A 16,529-nucleotide genomic window follows, 5' to 3' on the forward strand; every position below is an offset into this window, starting at 1 on the left:
CTAAAAGAACTAAAAAATAAGCAATAAAATGTAGCTAAATATCTTTCACAAAGTTTAACCAACAGTATGCTAGAAATGGAATCGGTATAATTCTACTGGTTTAGAGTTTATTTTTAACAATCTAGACAAAGCTTACCGAAGATTATTGCTAGACAGGTCATAGTTTTATAAACCCTAATAAAAATCAATCTTAAAAGTTTTATAAATTAACTTGTAAAAACACTTATAATTTAGTTTGCTAGTTTTGAAAAATCAATTTTAAATACTACACTGTTTTTTTAAGGATATGAGAAAGATAGAGTTTTAAATTTTAGTTAATGGTAACAGTATGATAAACAGCTAAGTTTACGAATTAAAGAGTAAGCTGCTTACTCTTCTTTTTGTAAAAACGTTTTGAGTTAAAACAATAAAGCTAACTTTAAAGCTAAGTTGTATCAAAGAGGACACTTGAACATCAAACAAAATTTAATAAAAGTAAAATACCTTAGTTTAGTATCAAATAACCGAACATGTTATATACAAGTAAATAATTTATTAATAATAATTTAGACCGTGCAGGAACAATTTTAGTTTCTAAACGTAATAATGGTGAACATTCATGTCCTGCAACGATTTGCAGAACTAAAACCTTGGTACAAAATAGTTAACCTTAATACTTGTAATAGTATATTGTTGTTGTTTTTTTTATATATGTAATCTAAGTTGTTACGTTATGCAGAGAAAGTGTTAAATGATACTTTTGCTTTATTAAGTTACTATTTTAATTTATTTGTAGTAGAAATTTTAGCTTTTTCAGAGAAATTTAATACAACTATTTTCCTACTTCTGATCATGTTAAATGTTGAATGATACGTTTGCTTAATTAAGTTACTGTTATAATTTATATTTTCTAGTATAAATTTTAGTTTCTTCAGAAAAAATTAATACAATTACTGTCTTACTTCTGAATGTTATAGATTAATAGCTAAAACAAAACTGATACTACTTTTGTAATTGCTTCTAAAATTAAACTATAAGTCTATCTATGCATACATAGCTGACGTATGCTAGCAATTACTTAAAAATTTTATCAGATTTTTTATCAGAAAGTGTTTATAAAATTTTAAGTAAATATTGTTAAAGTATATTGTATTAACTTAGTAAGTTCTGTAAAACGAGCTAAATATTGAAACATTTTGTTTTTAATACAAATTATAATAGATAACTAAGTCCAGATACATTTTGCTCTATATTTATGCAAATAAACTTCATTCAAAAAACTTAATGTACTTTATAAATTTATTAGAGACCTTAGTTTTTAAAACCTTACGTATCTTTTTAGGGACTACTGAGGAACATTATAAAAAAGCAATAAATCATTAGGTTTTGATGTAAACAAAAATTACGGTCATTTAGGCATGAATCTATTAGTTAAAAAATTGAAAGCAAGTAGAAACCAGTTTTTCTATAATAAATACTTAAAAACATGCCTTTAGTTTGGTTGTCAATAAGCAACCGTGCTGAATTATTTTTTATAAAATTATTATTTTAGAAGAAAGTTAAAAAAAGCTTTGATCATGCCTCCTCGATCATCAGACTACAAACTTAGGTTTCAAGCTTAGGATCTGTAAGATTGTCGTCGATATTTTCTTTGAAACCTAAGTTTGTAGTCTGATGATCGAAGAGGCATGATCAAAGCTTTTTATAACTTTCTTCTAAAATATAAATAAATAAAAAATTTTAGCTTGTTTGCTTACTGACAACCAAGCTAAAGGCATGTTTTTAAGTATTTATTATAGAAAAACTGGTTTCTACTTGCTTTCAATTTTTTTAACTAAAAGATTCATGCCTAAATGACTGTAAATTGCTATTCTTTTTTAAAAAGATCAAAACCTAAAGATTAATTACTTTGTCATAGTTTTCCTTAGTGTTTCCTAAAAAGATACGTGTTAGGTTTAAAAACCTTAAATTGTTAATAAACTTAACACCATAATTTTTCTAACCAAACCTTATGACTAATTGAGCTTTTCTCACGGCATATAAGTCCAGGCTTTGGCTCTGTTAGACTTTTGCCGACGTTTTTTTTTTTGATAGATAAGAAGAAACATACATTTGTATAGTGTTTATTTGTAAGTTTTTTTTTCCAGTATAAGTTTTTTAAACTAGTAACTGAAGATTCTTAAACAATATGGTGTGAGAGACTACAAAAGAGGGGAACGGGTCAAAATTGCACGAGGGCACAAAATTTCACAAAGATATTTTTGCACGCAGACAAATTTGCACGAGGGAATGAAACTGCACGAGGAGACAAAATTGCACGAAGAAAATTTTTCACTAAGGGTCAATTTTGCACAAATAGAAAAACACAAAATAAAAATAAGATAAAATACATAAAAAAAACTAAAGCATATATTGATAAAAAAACAAAAAGAACAAAAAGTTACTGACCGAGGGTAAAGGTTAGAAGTAATTGTAATATTAAAAAAAACTTACTAATAAAAACTATCATTATAGAAAAAAAAAAAAAAAATTAATTAAAAAGTAAAGAAAAGCTACCAACTAAGGGTAAGGGTTAGGGGTAACAGTGATAGTAAAAAAAATATTAAATTAACAAAAAAAAAATTAAAAATGAATAATAAAATTTAGAAAAAAATTAAAAAAAAAATCAGTCACTGTCCGAGGGTAAAGGTTAGGGGTAACAGTGGTTAAAAAAATAATGAAAAGTTCTAAATCTAATAAAAAACAATAAAAAAATAATAAAATAAATTAAACTTGTGCAAAAATATCTCCGTGCGAAATTGTCTGCTCGTGCAAAAGTGTCTTCGTGCAAAAGTATATTCGTGCAGTTTTGTGCGCTCGTACAAACTTGACAGCTACCCACTAAAGAAATAGCGCATGAATAAAAATTATTCATATTATAACTAAGCTAAAATAACTGTTCCAAGCAAGTTTTTTTTTGTCTTTTTGAGGAAGTTAAAGAACAAATTATTCTAATATGTTTGCAAATTTTGCTTGCTTTCTATTATTACAGTTTTAGACTTGGACAAGTATTCAAAAGAAAAGAAAATAAAAACAATATTCTAAAATAGAAAGAAATTTGTTGTTGTTAATATCATTAATGATAAAATTATTATAGTTTTTTATCTTTTTTTTCATATTAAAAGCATAAGTTTTACAGTATTTATCTTTATATTTTATAAAAGTTTAGTTCAGTTATTGTAAAAATCACTTCATTAAAATTCAATTAAAAAATTTACAATAGTTTATTTAACTATTCAAATGTAAAATTGTTTTTACTGTTCAAGTTAAATTATTAAATAAAGCAAAAATTACCTTTTTAACAAAAATACTTATAAAAATTTTTCTTTGAAAAAAATTTCAGCGTATTACATTTACTTTCTTTAAAGAAGTTGTAACCTATAATTCAAGTATTCACACGTTTGTTGTTAGTGTTGTTTATCTACTTTTAAAAGTTAATTTTAGTTGTATATATATGTTTTAGTTCAAATGTTACTAAACAAGATTCATAGTACATTATAAAACACAAAATATAGTTAATTATCGTTTAGTTTTATTTTCTTTCATTTTTCTTTTCGTTTAATTGATTGTTTATTACTAAAGATTTGAATATTTAAATGATAAAAAAACTATGTGTAATAGCTCGTAAGAAACTTTATAAGCGTGTAGTGTACAACTCGATAACCAAAACCTTCCTTTGTATACCAGGTCCTTGGACCAAACTTTTTGAGCGCTTTTTTTATCTTTCAAAAAACAATAATAAGAAAAGCTATCTTTCTGGTTTTTTTCTAAATAAAAAAATCCTTTAAAAGTTAATATGTTAATCCAAAAAAATCCTTTAAAAGTTAATATGTTAATCCATAGATATACAACTTAAACCTTTACTGAATAGTAAATGGATAATAAACTCAAATATTGAGTTTATGGATTCTTTAAAAACCATAAAGCCAAAAGAAGGTGATGTTTGTAGAACTTTTGACATAAAAAGTTTATATACAAGTGTTCCATTAGAGGAAACGATAAACATGGTAGCAGACGATGTATACTCAAAAGAAAATCTTTCAGTATTCACAAAATCAAAAATAACGAAAAAAGTATTCAAGAACATACTGAAAACTTGCTCACAGAGCATCTTCCGTTTTAATAATCAAGTATTTAAACAAATAGATGGACTATCTATGGGATCGCCTTTGGCCCCCCTTTTGGCCAATTGGTTCGTTAGCAAATTAGAAACAAGTCTTCTAAATGAAATTCAACCTAAAATGTACACGAGATATGTGGACGACATTTTTACTATCTTTTCAAATGAAGAAATGGCAAACAAATTCAATCAAAAATTAAATACTCTACATCAAGATCTTGTTTTCACAATGGAAACATGTACATCAGGTAAACTTCCTTTTCTTGACATAAGTGTTAAGTTGGAAGAGAACAAATTTACTACCTCAATTTACAAGAAACCATCAAACACAGATGTACTATTAAATTTTCACTCTTGTACCCCGAAGTCATGGAAGAAAAACTTGGTTAGACAGTTGTTCATCAGAAACAAAAGATTAGTGTCAGAAGAACTACAGAACATAGAAACAAACAGAATAAAGAATCTTCTTTTGAGAAACGGCTATCCGATTAACTTCATAAACAATGAAATAGAAAAACTTCAAAAATTAGAAGATAAGCAACAAATTCCTAAACAACAGTATCTAACAGTTCCTTATATAAAAAAGGTTTCAGAAAAATTCAGCAAAAATATAACAAAAAATTTGGAAACAATTGGAATCAACATCAAAGTAGCTTTCAGAACATCTAAAGTTGGAAACTATTTTTCACTGAAAGAAAAGATCAACAAACTCTACAGAAGTTGCATCGTTTATAAGTTTCAATGTCCAGGTGACCTGGATACCCAATATATTGGAGAAACGGAGCGACAACTGTTCGTCAGAATTAAAGAACATACAAAACCTACAAATAGCGCAGTTTTTTTCACATATAGAACAATGTAGAATCTGTCAGAATCATAATGATATTTTTAATTGTTTTGAGGTAATTAAATTTTGTAAAAATAGAAATATTTTACTTGCAGTAGAGGCTATTATGATTAAAAAACTTAAACCTAAACTTAATCAACATCTAGGTCCTGATAAAGGATCTAGAATTACAATTAACATTTTTAAATAGTCCATTTTTGTTCTAATTATCTATTTTAGTTTTTATGATTAATTTGATTAGTTTTATATTGATTGCTTCTTTAGTTTACTCGTATTGCGTTTGATTAATTAGTTTTTGTGAGTATTTATTTTGTTTTGACAAGGAAATTAGTTAAATTTTGAAAGCATTGCTCAATAAACCGTTTAAATGAAAAAAGTTTTGTTATTAGCAATTAATTGGTACATAAATTAATCCATAGACTTTTTAAACTGTGTAATTATATTATAATTGAGTTTCAAACATTGATTGACCTATCTATGACTAGCTTTTGTTTCGCAACAAATTTATGTTTTCATCTATACTGACATTACTTTTTATCTCTTAGTTGTAAAACTATAAAAAATTTGTTGTAATTTTTACAAAGATATGACTTTTTTTATACTTACTATAGTACTACTAAAATTTAGTGTATATGCTAATTTTCAAAACGACTCAAGTATTAAACTTAATAAGCTTCTAAAACACTGCAATTAAGGATAATTTAAATATAAAACTGAAGTATAAATTTTTAAAATACTTTATAAAAAGTTAATTTTATTTTTAAAATTTAAACAAAGTTAGGTTTCAAATTTATGCAACCTGCGAATGTTTAGAGTAAAATATGTAAAAAAACATCTTTTTATTTAAGCTTTTAACTAAACATTTTTTTTGAGAAAAAAAAACAGTTTTGTCTTAAACTGATAAGGTAAGAATTTAATTTGTACTTATAAAATTAAATTTAACAATGAAGTTTATAAGTTGCTAAAATAAATTTTTAATTCTAACAAAAACTGTTTATTTGATGAAATTAAATACTTTTGTTTTTCCTACACTTATATTTTAATATTGCTAAACTGTAAAGAACGTCTAATTTTATATATTTTAAATACAACTATACGTTTTCATCAATAATGTATGAATACAACAGGTTTTTATTATTATAAATTTATCTTTTAAATCTGTGTTGAAAAATATCGTCTTTTAATAACAATAAAAGTCAATTATTACACTTTTTTTTTTTGAATTATAAATTATTATTTACACAAGTATTTCCACTAAACAAAATGAATAAACTAGTCTTGTAGTTCTAAATAAGTCAAAGTATTAAAGTTCAGTTTTATATTTAATAATTTAAGAAAATGAAAGATTTTTCTAGCTTTACACCAAGCTAAAATAACTTAGTAATCGATTCACTAATACTTTTCAGAACTACTGAGACAAAACATAATAAGTTAAACTGTAATGTTAATAAAAAAATTAAATTAAACGCTAGTGAAAAATAAACTACACTGATTTGTGCAAAATATATTTTATCAACAAGTTTAAAACTACAATTTTCATTTGTAACTATAAATTTAAAACCGCTTTACAAACACAAAATATAAGTTTCAAAAAAGTAAACAAAGCACAGCTATTAAGAGTATTTGTAAACGTAACTTAGAAACTCAAGTGCCGAGTATTTCCACTGCAAAATCGCGTACACACAAGCCACATGCCACAAGTTGTGCGAGTGCCCACACAAATCGAACCTCTCCGGCCAGACTCTTTCGGGAAAATGGGCCAAGTAAACCAAAAAGGCGAATAGCTGCCAGAACAAGTTGTTTGCGTAAGATTCCATTACTTTTTGTGTTAGTATAGAATCCGCAAAGTATAAACTGTGCCCGATCGGCAAAGTGCACAGTGTAACTACAAGCGCAACAGTTTTCACCCTCCTGTTTAAGTCGTCAACGCAAGCGTAAACTAAATTGAAATATAACAGCGTAAAGTTCAAAACCGTGAACCCGGACATGTAGACGCACAGCCAATGCGGGTTTCGCCTGAACAAGCAAAACGTGTTTAGTTGGTAGCATAGGCATGCGACGAAGCAGCAACTGGACCAGTCCACCGAAAAACATTTGACTGCGACTTTTTCACACCGGTGGCTGTTGAAAGAATGGTGCAAGACAGAGGATAGCAGGCAAAGTAGCAAAACAAAATCAAAAAGTGCAAAAGCAAACTTGTCAAACGAATCTCCATGGCGTTGAGGTGTTTCGTATAAAACGTCGTTTATCATTTCAGAAACCACGTAAATGACTGCAAGAGCGTGCGTCCATATGTTCACGAGCTGGTTCGATACTCGTGAAAAGTTCCAAACGCATTCCTTGGTTGTTTGGTCCTTCAAGTAGCCAGTTAGCAAGAAGCGATTCTCCTTCTGATACCACTTCACTTGGTTGTAATTGTAGAGCATGGCTTTTCGTTTTTTTGTTGTAAAACTGTTCAACGTGTTATATTAGTATTTTTTGTTTTTAATTATAGTTTACTTTGTTTTTCTAGTTGCTAGAATTATTTTTACAACAACGTTAAAAATTTTCATCTAATATTTATTAACTTGAAAATATTTTTTATAAAATGTTTACCACATGAAATTTAATTTTATGGTTTTTTAATGAAATTTTTCTCACGTGTTATTTAACTTCAAAGTCTCAAAAACTATTTAAACATTTAACAATATTTTAGTTTTGTTTATAACTTTATCAAATATAAGTGGAAAGTTTATTTTGCTAATTACTAACAGAAGTATTACTATTAAAACAGTTTTATTGTGAAAAAAACATCTCATAGAAAACGGTCTGTTACTTGTTTACTACTCGTTTTTTAGTTATCCCTCTCACCATTTTATAACCTGACATATATGTTATTTGGGATCATAAATGGTTTGTAAAAATTTATGTTATATATTATTAAAATTCCAGGTAAACTTGCAACCTTGTATACTTTTATTTCCACTTGTTTTTTGAATAGTCACTAATTTAGACTAAGAAATAAAACTATACAAGGTTGCCAAATTACCCAGAAACCTGGAATTTGAAAATTTACGCAAAAAAGAACCTAAAAAATCTGGAATTTTTAACAATTTCAACATATCAAGTAGTAAAATTTCGATTTGACACAAAAAAGCTATCATATAGTTAAAAATATGGATCCCTTCGAGGCAGATATTTTTGAAGTAAACGACTTACAGGAAACCTTCTCAGACTTACAAACTGACCTTGAACTTAAAGTAAATTTTTTCAAAGACCGATGTGAAAGCTTTTGGACTCAACAAAAATTAAGGCAAAAGTATCCAATCATTTGAGAGGAATTTAGATTGTTGTTTATAGTTTTTCCTTCTAGCTATGTTGTTGAGAAAGCTTTCAGTTCAGTTATCAACATCTTGCGCAAAAGATCTAATCTAGATATTTGTAAAGGATGCTTAATTTTACTGATTAAGAATCAGATTAGAAAAACTTGCAAGCAGTCATGAACCTCATCCTTCACATTATATTAGACTTCAGTAGCAGAGATTATTTTATTAAAGTTCTTTTATTTATTTGATCTTTTGAAGTATTTCTTATTTAACCTTGTTTGTATTATTTTTAAGTAGTCTTTTAATAATAAAAATTTTATTAAGTAATTTATTCTACACCACGTTTGAATAATGCTTAACAAATATTAATTACGGTAGACTTCCTCTTGAGTTCGCACTTTTAACCCAAAAAAATTGCAAATTTATATTTTCTTACATTTAACTTAAATAAAGTCTATTACTAACTAAGTACTAACAAAACAAAAAATACGTAATATTTAACAGCTTATATAGATCTATTTTTTTTAATGAATGTTTGTTTTATGTTTTAAATCTGTTAATAGTTTTATTTTGACCTGGTTAATTTTTTAGTTTACTTTTGTCGTTTTACATTACACTTAAAGTTTTTATAGCATAGTGATTAAAGTATTTGTTTGAAAGAAATTTATTTGACATACATTTGTTAATATTTGTTTAACCTGTATAAATAAAAAATTTTTGATAACCATTAAAGTTTTTGTTTCAAATATTTTTTTTTTTGGTTTTAAAAGAGTATGGATTTGAGGTTTCTATTTGAAATGACTTCAAATTTTTCATTTAAAAGATTCTGAAACTCAATTTTATTTTCTAACTTGATTTATTATATATTAAGGAGTTTTAAACTATTAATACAACTGTTTTTTGTTTTATCTTAATTTTTAATTTACTAGCAATTAGAATGTGTTGTTTATTTTAAAAGTTCAACACTAGCTTTTAGTTTTTCACTATTTTCTTCTGGTAAATTATTGTAGGCTAATAACTAGAGAAAAAATAAGTTTAAACAGTATTAAATAAGCCATCAAAAAGACTGCTACAGTTACAAAACAAAATTATAACCTAATTAAAAAAATTTTTTAATCGTTTACTTTCTTTTCACAGAACTAACTGTAAAACTTTAGATTCTTTTTGAATTTAAATTAAGAAAATGTTAAAATGAAGGTTTAGTTTCCTAAAGGTTATTCCAAGTCAAATACTATTTAATGGTATTCTACTACAAGACATATAGTTTAAAAAGTTTAAAATTAAGTTTTTAACTTTAAAACTAACTTGCTTATAATATATCTTAGCATTGAAACTAATAATTTTACTGCATTAACTGAAGCTGTTGATGAAACCACTTTTCATGTGAGATAATCAACCAGTCGCTCAAACTTCTTCAAACTAGATCAGAAATTATGTTTTAGTATCTATTTTATTATGTGTAAAATAAACTGTCCACTCTTTTATAGTATTTTTAATCTCCGGTATAGTAATTTTAGAATATGCCTATTTATAAAATAATTCAAGTATTTTGTGCGGCTTAAATAAGTTATTTAGTATTAACTTCTAAATGTCCGAAGTTCGTTATATGAGAGATTATTTTAATGTCAGGTTTAAATTAAGATTTCAGATGGGTAACGTACGGTTAAGATTCAGTCAAATTTCGACCCGCTAAGTAACTTAAAAACTGCTTGTGCAAAATAAACAAAATTTAGTTTTTTGATATATAATATTTTGAAATACACTTTCAATTCGGTTTTCAGTCCACAATAATATTCCTTAGATCACAATAATACTTAATCATTTTATTACAATTTTGTTCGAGTTTTTTAATCTTCATATATGTTATTTTTTTTTAATTATGCAGCCCGCAATTACATTTCTTTAACGAGTTGAAGCTAAAAAATATTTTTTAGTAAATATGAATTGCTGACTACAAAAGTTGTCCAACACTACCCTAAAAGTTTCATTAGTTTCAAAAAAATTCATATCTAAACAGGATTGATTACAGATTACACAAAGCTTTTTAATAATTAAGTATTTTAATACACTTTACTGGGCTTATAACAAAACAAATGTAACTTATTTACTCAAGCCCTGTAAACTACTTTGAACACAGTCCAAAAGTGTGTGCATAAGAAATACCAGACTAAACTACAATTTGAACACAACTTTTTCTGCTCAAAAGTTTGTACTCAAGAAAAAAACTACTTGTAAAATTGTGGGGGGCGATTATTTTTCAAATTTCTAAAAAGGGGGCGATTTAGAAAACGAGTTTGGGAAACGCTGTTCTAAATAGAACAATACAAAGTATATACATTTATACAATAATCCGTACACAGATGTTTTAAATTTAATAACAACTTATTAAAGCGATTAGGTTTTATCTATTATTTTAACTTTAGAACAAACTTTACAATTTTAACTTTTCAGTTATTTAAAGATGTAAAGTTGTAAATAACACAGTAAAACTAAAACTTGGTTGTAAAATAAAACTTTAATACACTTTCAAGTAACTCTAGAACTTTTTTATCTAAAAGAAAAATGCACTTATTTAATCTAAAATTAAGTACTTACATTTAGTTACAATTATCAATTTTTATGTTAAAAAAATGTGCCAAAATGTTTCGTACTTACAAAACTACCTATAATTTTTTGATTAATTTTTTTTTTGTTTTAAAACTAAAAAAAATATTTTTAGACAAGGTGTAAAAAAGTTCAACTGTTTAAATAAGAATACTTATTGCTTAAAAGTTTTTTTTGTGAAAATAATTTTGATAAATACTGTCACTAATTTTAAACTATACTAATATTAATGGTAAAAATGCTTTTTAGGTAACAAGGGTGCATCCGGTTCCCCAAACCTCGAGTTTCAGAATAAATTTTATTTTCAGCGTAAATAATCACACAAAAAACACAACAAAATTAGCTTCCTAGCTTCTATCACCATTACGCTTTTGACTTGTCTCTGAAAACCACCCCTATGTTAATTGTATAAGACCTGAAAAGTTCGACCTTCAAGTTTTTGGTAGAAATTTTTTCTACATGTAGTACAAAAAATTATTCATCTGTTTTAAGACGATTTCAAAAAAGTTTCACAGAGTCAAATTTTTGATTAAGTATTTGTTTTTAGTTTCAGTTAATTTTAAGTTTTTTATATCAAGAAGCGCCTCCATGAAAATTTCTTCAATTTGTCTTAAAACGCGTATAATGTGTTTTTGTAACAGTTGTTATATGTAAAAAAATTTCTGACCAAAAACTTGAAGGTCGAATTTTTAAGGTCCCATACAATTTACACAAAGGTGGATTTTTAACAAAATGCCAAAAGCGCAATGGTGGTAAAAGCTAAGAAGCTTACTATTTTTGTGCTGTTTTTTTGTATGATTCCCTACGTTGAAAAAATCCTTTTTACTACTCAAATTTTAATATTTTTTAGGGGCAACAGATGCACCCTAAAAGGTATTATTTAGCACTTATTTTTCAGTAGCACAAAAAGTTCTGTGCATACAACAGGTACGAGTCGATGTAGAGACTATTTTACTTGAGTGATTACTTGAGTGACAAATAAAGTTTTAATAACCTTTAGCAACTTCTTGCAATCGCCAAAACTATCTCTGCAACTCGATGCTAATAGCCTTAAACCGTCTATGTTGTTTGATAAAAAAAGGATCAAGCTTCAAAGAGCCATAGATTTAATAAAGATTAGATTCTTAAAAGGTGTGTCAACTACTGGCATACATACACGTTTTTGTGACATAACTTCTTATTTGTTTTTATACTCTGACAATACAAAATACAAACGAAAAAAAAAAGAGAATACTCAAAGATAAAATAGTCCTAGTAAAAACATCTTGATCATTGAGTCGTACACCACCTGCTTAAATAAAAACTATAATGAGCCAAAAAAAAAACTTACTTAAACTCTTAAGAAAGAAAAACTCACAATAAAGACTTGTAAAAAATACAATAAAACAACTAAACTAAATGCGACAATCATTTTATTAACAAATTTACATAAATAAAACACTATTCGTATTATATCTAACGAAATAGTTAAGTCATGTTCAAATCTATATTTACTATTGCTGTAATAAACAAACTATTTTACTAACAAAATAAGTTAATTTATGTTTTTAATATTGTTACATTGTTAATTTTTTTCTTTTTTTCAACACTTATTTACACCTCAAATTTGTTGATTTATATTGTTTATCAGTTAAGTAAGCTTTACACTAAGTTTTTACATTATATTTTTAGCTTTTGTCTTGTTTGTATTTTATTTTCCTTTTAAGTTACATATACTTTTGTATATATTCTTGTATATAGTCTATCGTAAAAAAAAATTACTGAAAACAAAAACTTTAGTTATTAATAAAAAAGGTTTTAAATAATTATTCTAACTTACTGTTTTTTACCATCTGTTAATACTTCTTAGCTTTAATGTTTTGCATGCTACAAAAGAAATTAGTCATTGTTGTAGTCATTCTATAAAAGCAGTACATACTTGGTAGTTAATTTAACATGCATACAACTAAAATTAAGATTCTTCACTAATATGTCGTGCTTTCTAAATACCGAATAACTATACTGCTCTAAAAAACTCATAACCTCATCAAATTATTTTCTTTCTAACAACTTTAAAATCTAAAGTTCTAACTTTAAAGACTTTAAAGTGTTTAGGTTAGGTGAAGGAATAAAAAGTATGAAATCAAACAAAATTTTTGCTCGCAAAAAAAGTATGAAGATAAATGTATCCTATTTCACAACGTCCTATATATTCATCAAAATATATTTTTCAAACTCATTTTAATTGATTAAAGTCTAATAGTTAGAGATAATAACAAACATCTAGCTACTTAAAAGCAAGCGAACAATTAAACTTGATTTTTTTCGCACTAATCTGTAAAGTTCAAAAACGCTTATATAGCGTTTTAAAATATAAAACCTTTATAATATAATGTTTAAAGTCATCGTGCAAAAACGTTTTAATTGAACTACTGTATAAAAACTTTTATGAGAGTTTTAAGACTATTTGTCACTTATATCTTGCAATTCAATAGCTTAGAAACCATTAAAACAAAATTTAATTCAGTTGCAATAGCAACTAAACAGTTTTTATAAACATATTTAAAAATACTATTGATAGAAGTTTTTTTCTTTTTTTGAATTAGTGTAATTATTTTTAAACTGTAAACTTTCACCAAGATACAACTTTTAGAACAATTAACTTTTTGTTGACTGTACTACTTAACCCAAGTTACTTATTTAAAAAAGTATTAGGAAAAAGAAACTATTAAAAACATAAGAGTTGTCATATTTTAAATTTTTCCAAATATGACAGTTGTAATTGCTATCAACATGTGTCTAGTTTAGACAAACTAAGTTCAAAATACAAATAAATTTTACAAGCGCAAAATTTAAGGACAATTTATTGAAAAAGATAACATTTGGCCACAAGATTGTATAAATAAAAATTATACTCATGTAAAATATGCGGTTGTCTTGAAAAGGAGAAGAAAAAAAAAGTGTTTCAGAGTTATTCATAATTAAATTTATAAAGTTAAGATGTGTTTTTTCTTGGATGTTATTTGATAAGGTTTTGAAAACCATTTACACTTTTCAAAAAAAAACTTGATGCTAAAATACTAAACTTAGGCAAAGTTATTAACAACTATTTAATTAAATTTCAAAGCTCAAAAATATAACTAAAAGTTGTACCATTTTTGAAAAATTAATTAGTTTAAACTTTATTTATATCTTTTTTTAAATAAAGGAAGCTTGTAGTACTGATAACACTTTTTGTAATTTTTTTGACAGAGTGATTTTTTTCTATAAAATAGTAAGTCAAACTTTTAAGTATATTTTTAGAACTTTAAAATGAATTGTTATAAATTTTTATTGCACTTTTATAAACTGATTAGGTGTCAAATATGCACAAAGGGACAATTTTACACAAAAGGCTCTTTTGCACGAAGGGTCACTTTTTTGCACGAAGACACTTTTGCACAGGTTGAAAACTTTTTATCTTATTTTTTTATTGATTTAAATTAATTTTATTTGTCATTTTTATTATCACTGTTAGCCCTAACTAGGTCGGTTTTTTTTATTAATACATTTATTTGTTTTACTTTATTTTATTTTTTATTTTTCTTACTATTTTTTTCTACCATCACTGTTACCCCTTACCCTTACCCTTGGTCGGTAATGTTTGTTTTTTAATCTTATCAGTAATCTTTTACTCTCGTGCAAAAGTGTCTTCGTGTAAAAATGACCCTTTGTGCAAAAATTACCCATCGTGCAAAAATTTCTTTGTGCATTTTTACCCGTACCTTATAAACTTAACTATTCATATTTGTTTTTGTTGTAAATGTTTATTTATTTTAATTTTTAAACAAGTTTTTTTTTTACTTTTTGCTAAACAAAATATCATAAAAAAATTTTGATAGCCAGAACAATACTTTATAAGCTCAAATAATAGCTATAATAAAACTGTAAAAGTACGCATTATTTACTTCATAATTTATAACGTTATTTACTTAACTCTTAAATACAAATAAGTAATAATTATATTACTATACCTTTTATTATGTCTTAAATCAGGGTTTCCCAAACTCATTTTCATAAACGGCCCTTTTTCAGAAAATTCAAAAAACTATCACCCCTATCATTGCAAACTTCAGAATATCTTGTGTAAGTTTCAAATCTCCTGCAAATTGTTTCTACGACATTTTTTTTTTTGCTTTTTAAATCATACCAAAAATATCTAGTGTAAGTTTAGAAATTTTTTTTAAACGTATCTAAGTACGCCCTTATGGCTTCTTTGCCTCTTACTGCCCCTTTACTTGCTAAGATGAACCCCAAAGGGGCCATATGGACCACTTTGGGAAACCTTGCTCTATATTATTGTCTTCTAAAAATTATTTTATTATCATCTGAGGCGCACAGTATAAAGAGTAGAACACAAAACAAGTTTTAAATAAAACAACAGAAATTTAAAGTAAATAAAAAATATATATTTGCGTAATTATAACCAACTAACTAAAAAAAATATATTTAACTAAGCTAAATGTGTTATTTTAATAAAAATTTTAATATACAAAGTAATTTTATTTATAAAGAGAATTATAAACAGTTTGTTGTTATGTTGAATTTTAAGCTAAGTTTTTTGTACAGCTTAGTCTAAAATTAATAAAACAAATAAATTATAATAGGTTTCGTTTTGGAGTTTGAAAATGATTGAAAAGTAAGATAAAAGATAAAGATTGTTTTAAGTAAGTAAACTATAAAACTTTCATAAACTAAATTAATTTTTATTAGAAAATACTTTAAATCTAACAATAAATTATCAAATGGAAAAATTAAAAAATTTAAGTCAGAAATAAATAAAAAAACTAAAATAAAAAAGTCTAAACTTTGTTATCAAAAGAATTAAGCTAACATAAGTATTTTATTAAACAAAAACTTTTTATCTAACTAAAGTTGCCAGTATAATTGCATCATTTAATAACTTATTTTAATATTTTATTCATTTTGCTCGCTAGTCTAGCAACTTTACAATGTTAATAACTCTGTATATTTAATTTATTTTTTCATCCAAGATTTCAATCAAGACTCTGTTAGTAGAAAAAAGTTGAATGCGATTTTAGGAAAAAACTAGTCAACTAAAAGTGTAAAAACAAAAATACCATATGGTTTTAAGAATTTTAAACTTTCCAAATATTAGAAAACTAAAATTACAAACATACATTTAAAGGTATGTAGTTAAAAAAGTGTAGTTTCAAAAATAACCTGACAAAATATATAGAACTATTATATTGTTTATTGTGCAATGTTGAACTCAGGCATCTAAACCTGAGCCACTTAAACAGGACACATAAGAAGAAAAATGAATACAAATAAATATATTTGTATTGAACAAAAAATAACATAAACAAAATTTTAAATAAAGGTAAAGCTATAAATAACTCATTAATAAGTTTAAACTTATTTACTTGATATAAAAGGCGATAATTTAATACATACAAAAATATTAGTACGAAATAAATAAAAGTAAGTTATTTGTCTGTTAGGGGGAGGGGAGAAGGGAAACAAAAAGTAAATAATTTTAAAAGTAGAAAAATTAAGAAATCAGTAGTTAGGTGAGACAAATCATACAATTTTTTTTTCTTTTGTTTTTAATGGAAAATTACTGATATTTATAGTATTAAACTAAATCTTTTTT

The 16,529-nt window shown here is 25.7% G+C and overlaps 1 protein-coding gene across 1 annotated transcript; it reads right to left on the minus strand.

Annotated features, from left to right (window-relative positions):
* Positions 1 to 6,598: 6,598 nt before the first annotated feature.
* On the minus strand, positions 6,599 to 7,411 carry LOC145843056 (progestin and adipoQ receptor family member 3-like). Its single transcript, XM_082950523.1, has one exon. It carries the CDS (start codon positions 7,409 to 7,411, stop codon positions 6,599 to 6,601), a length of 813 nt encoding a protein of 270 aa, XP_082806649.1.
* Positions 7,412 to 16,529: the final 9,118 nt, after the last annotated feature.

Source organism: Thalia democratica, chromosome 8, assembly GCF_965202585.1.
Source record: "Thalia democratica chromosome 8, ktThaDemo2.hap1.1, whole genome shotgun sequence".
NCBI classification, from domain to species: domain Eukaryota; kingdom Metazoa; phylum Chordata; class Thaliacea; order Salpida; family Salpidae; genus Thalia; species Thalia democratica.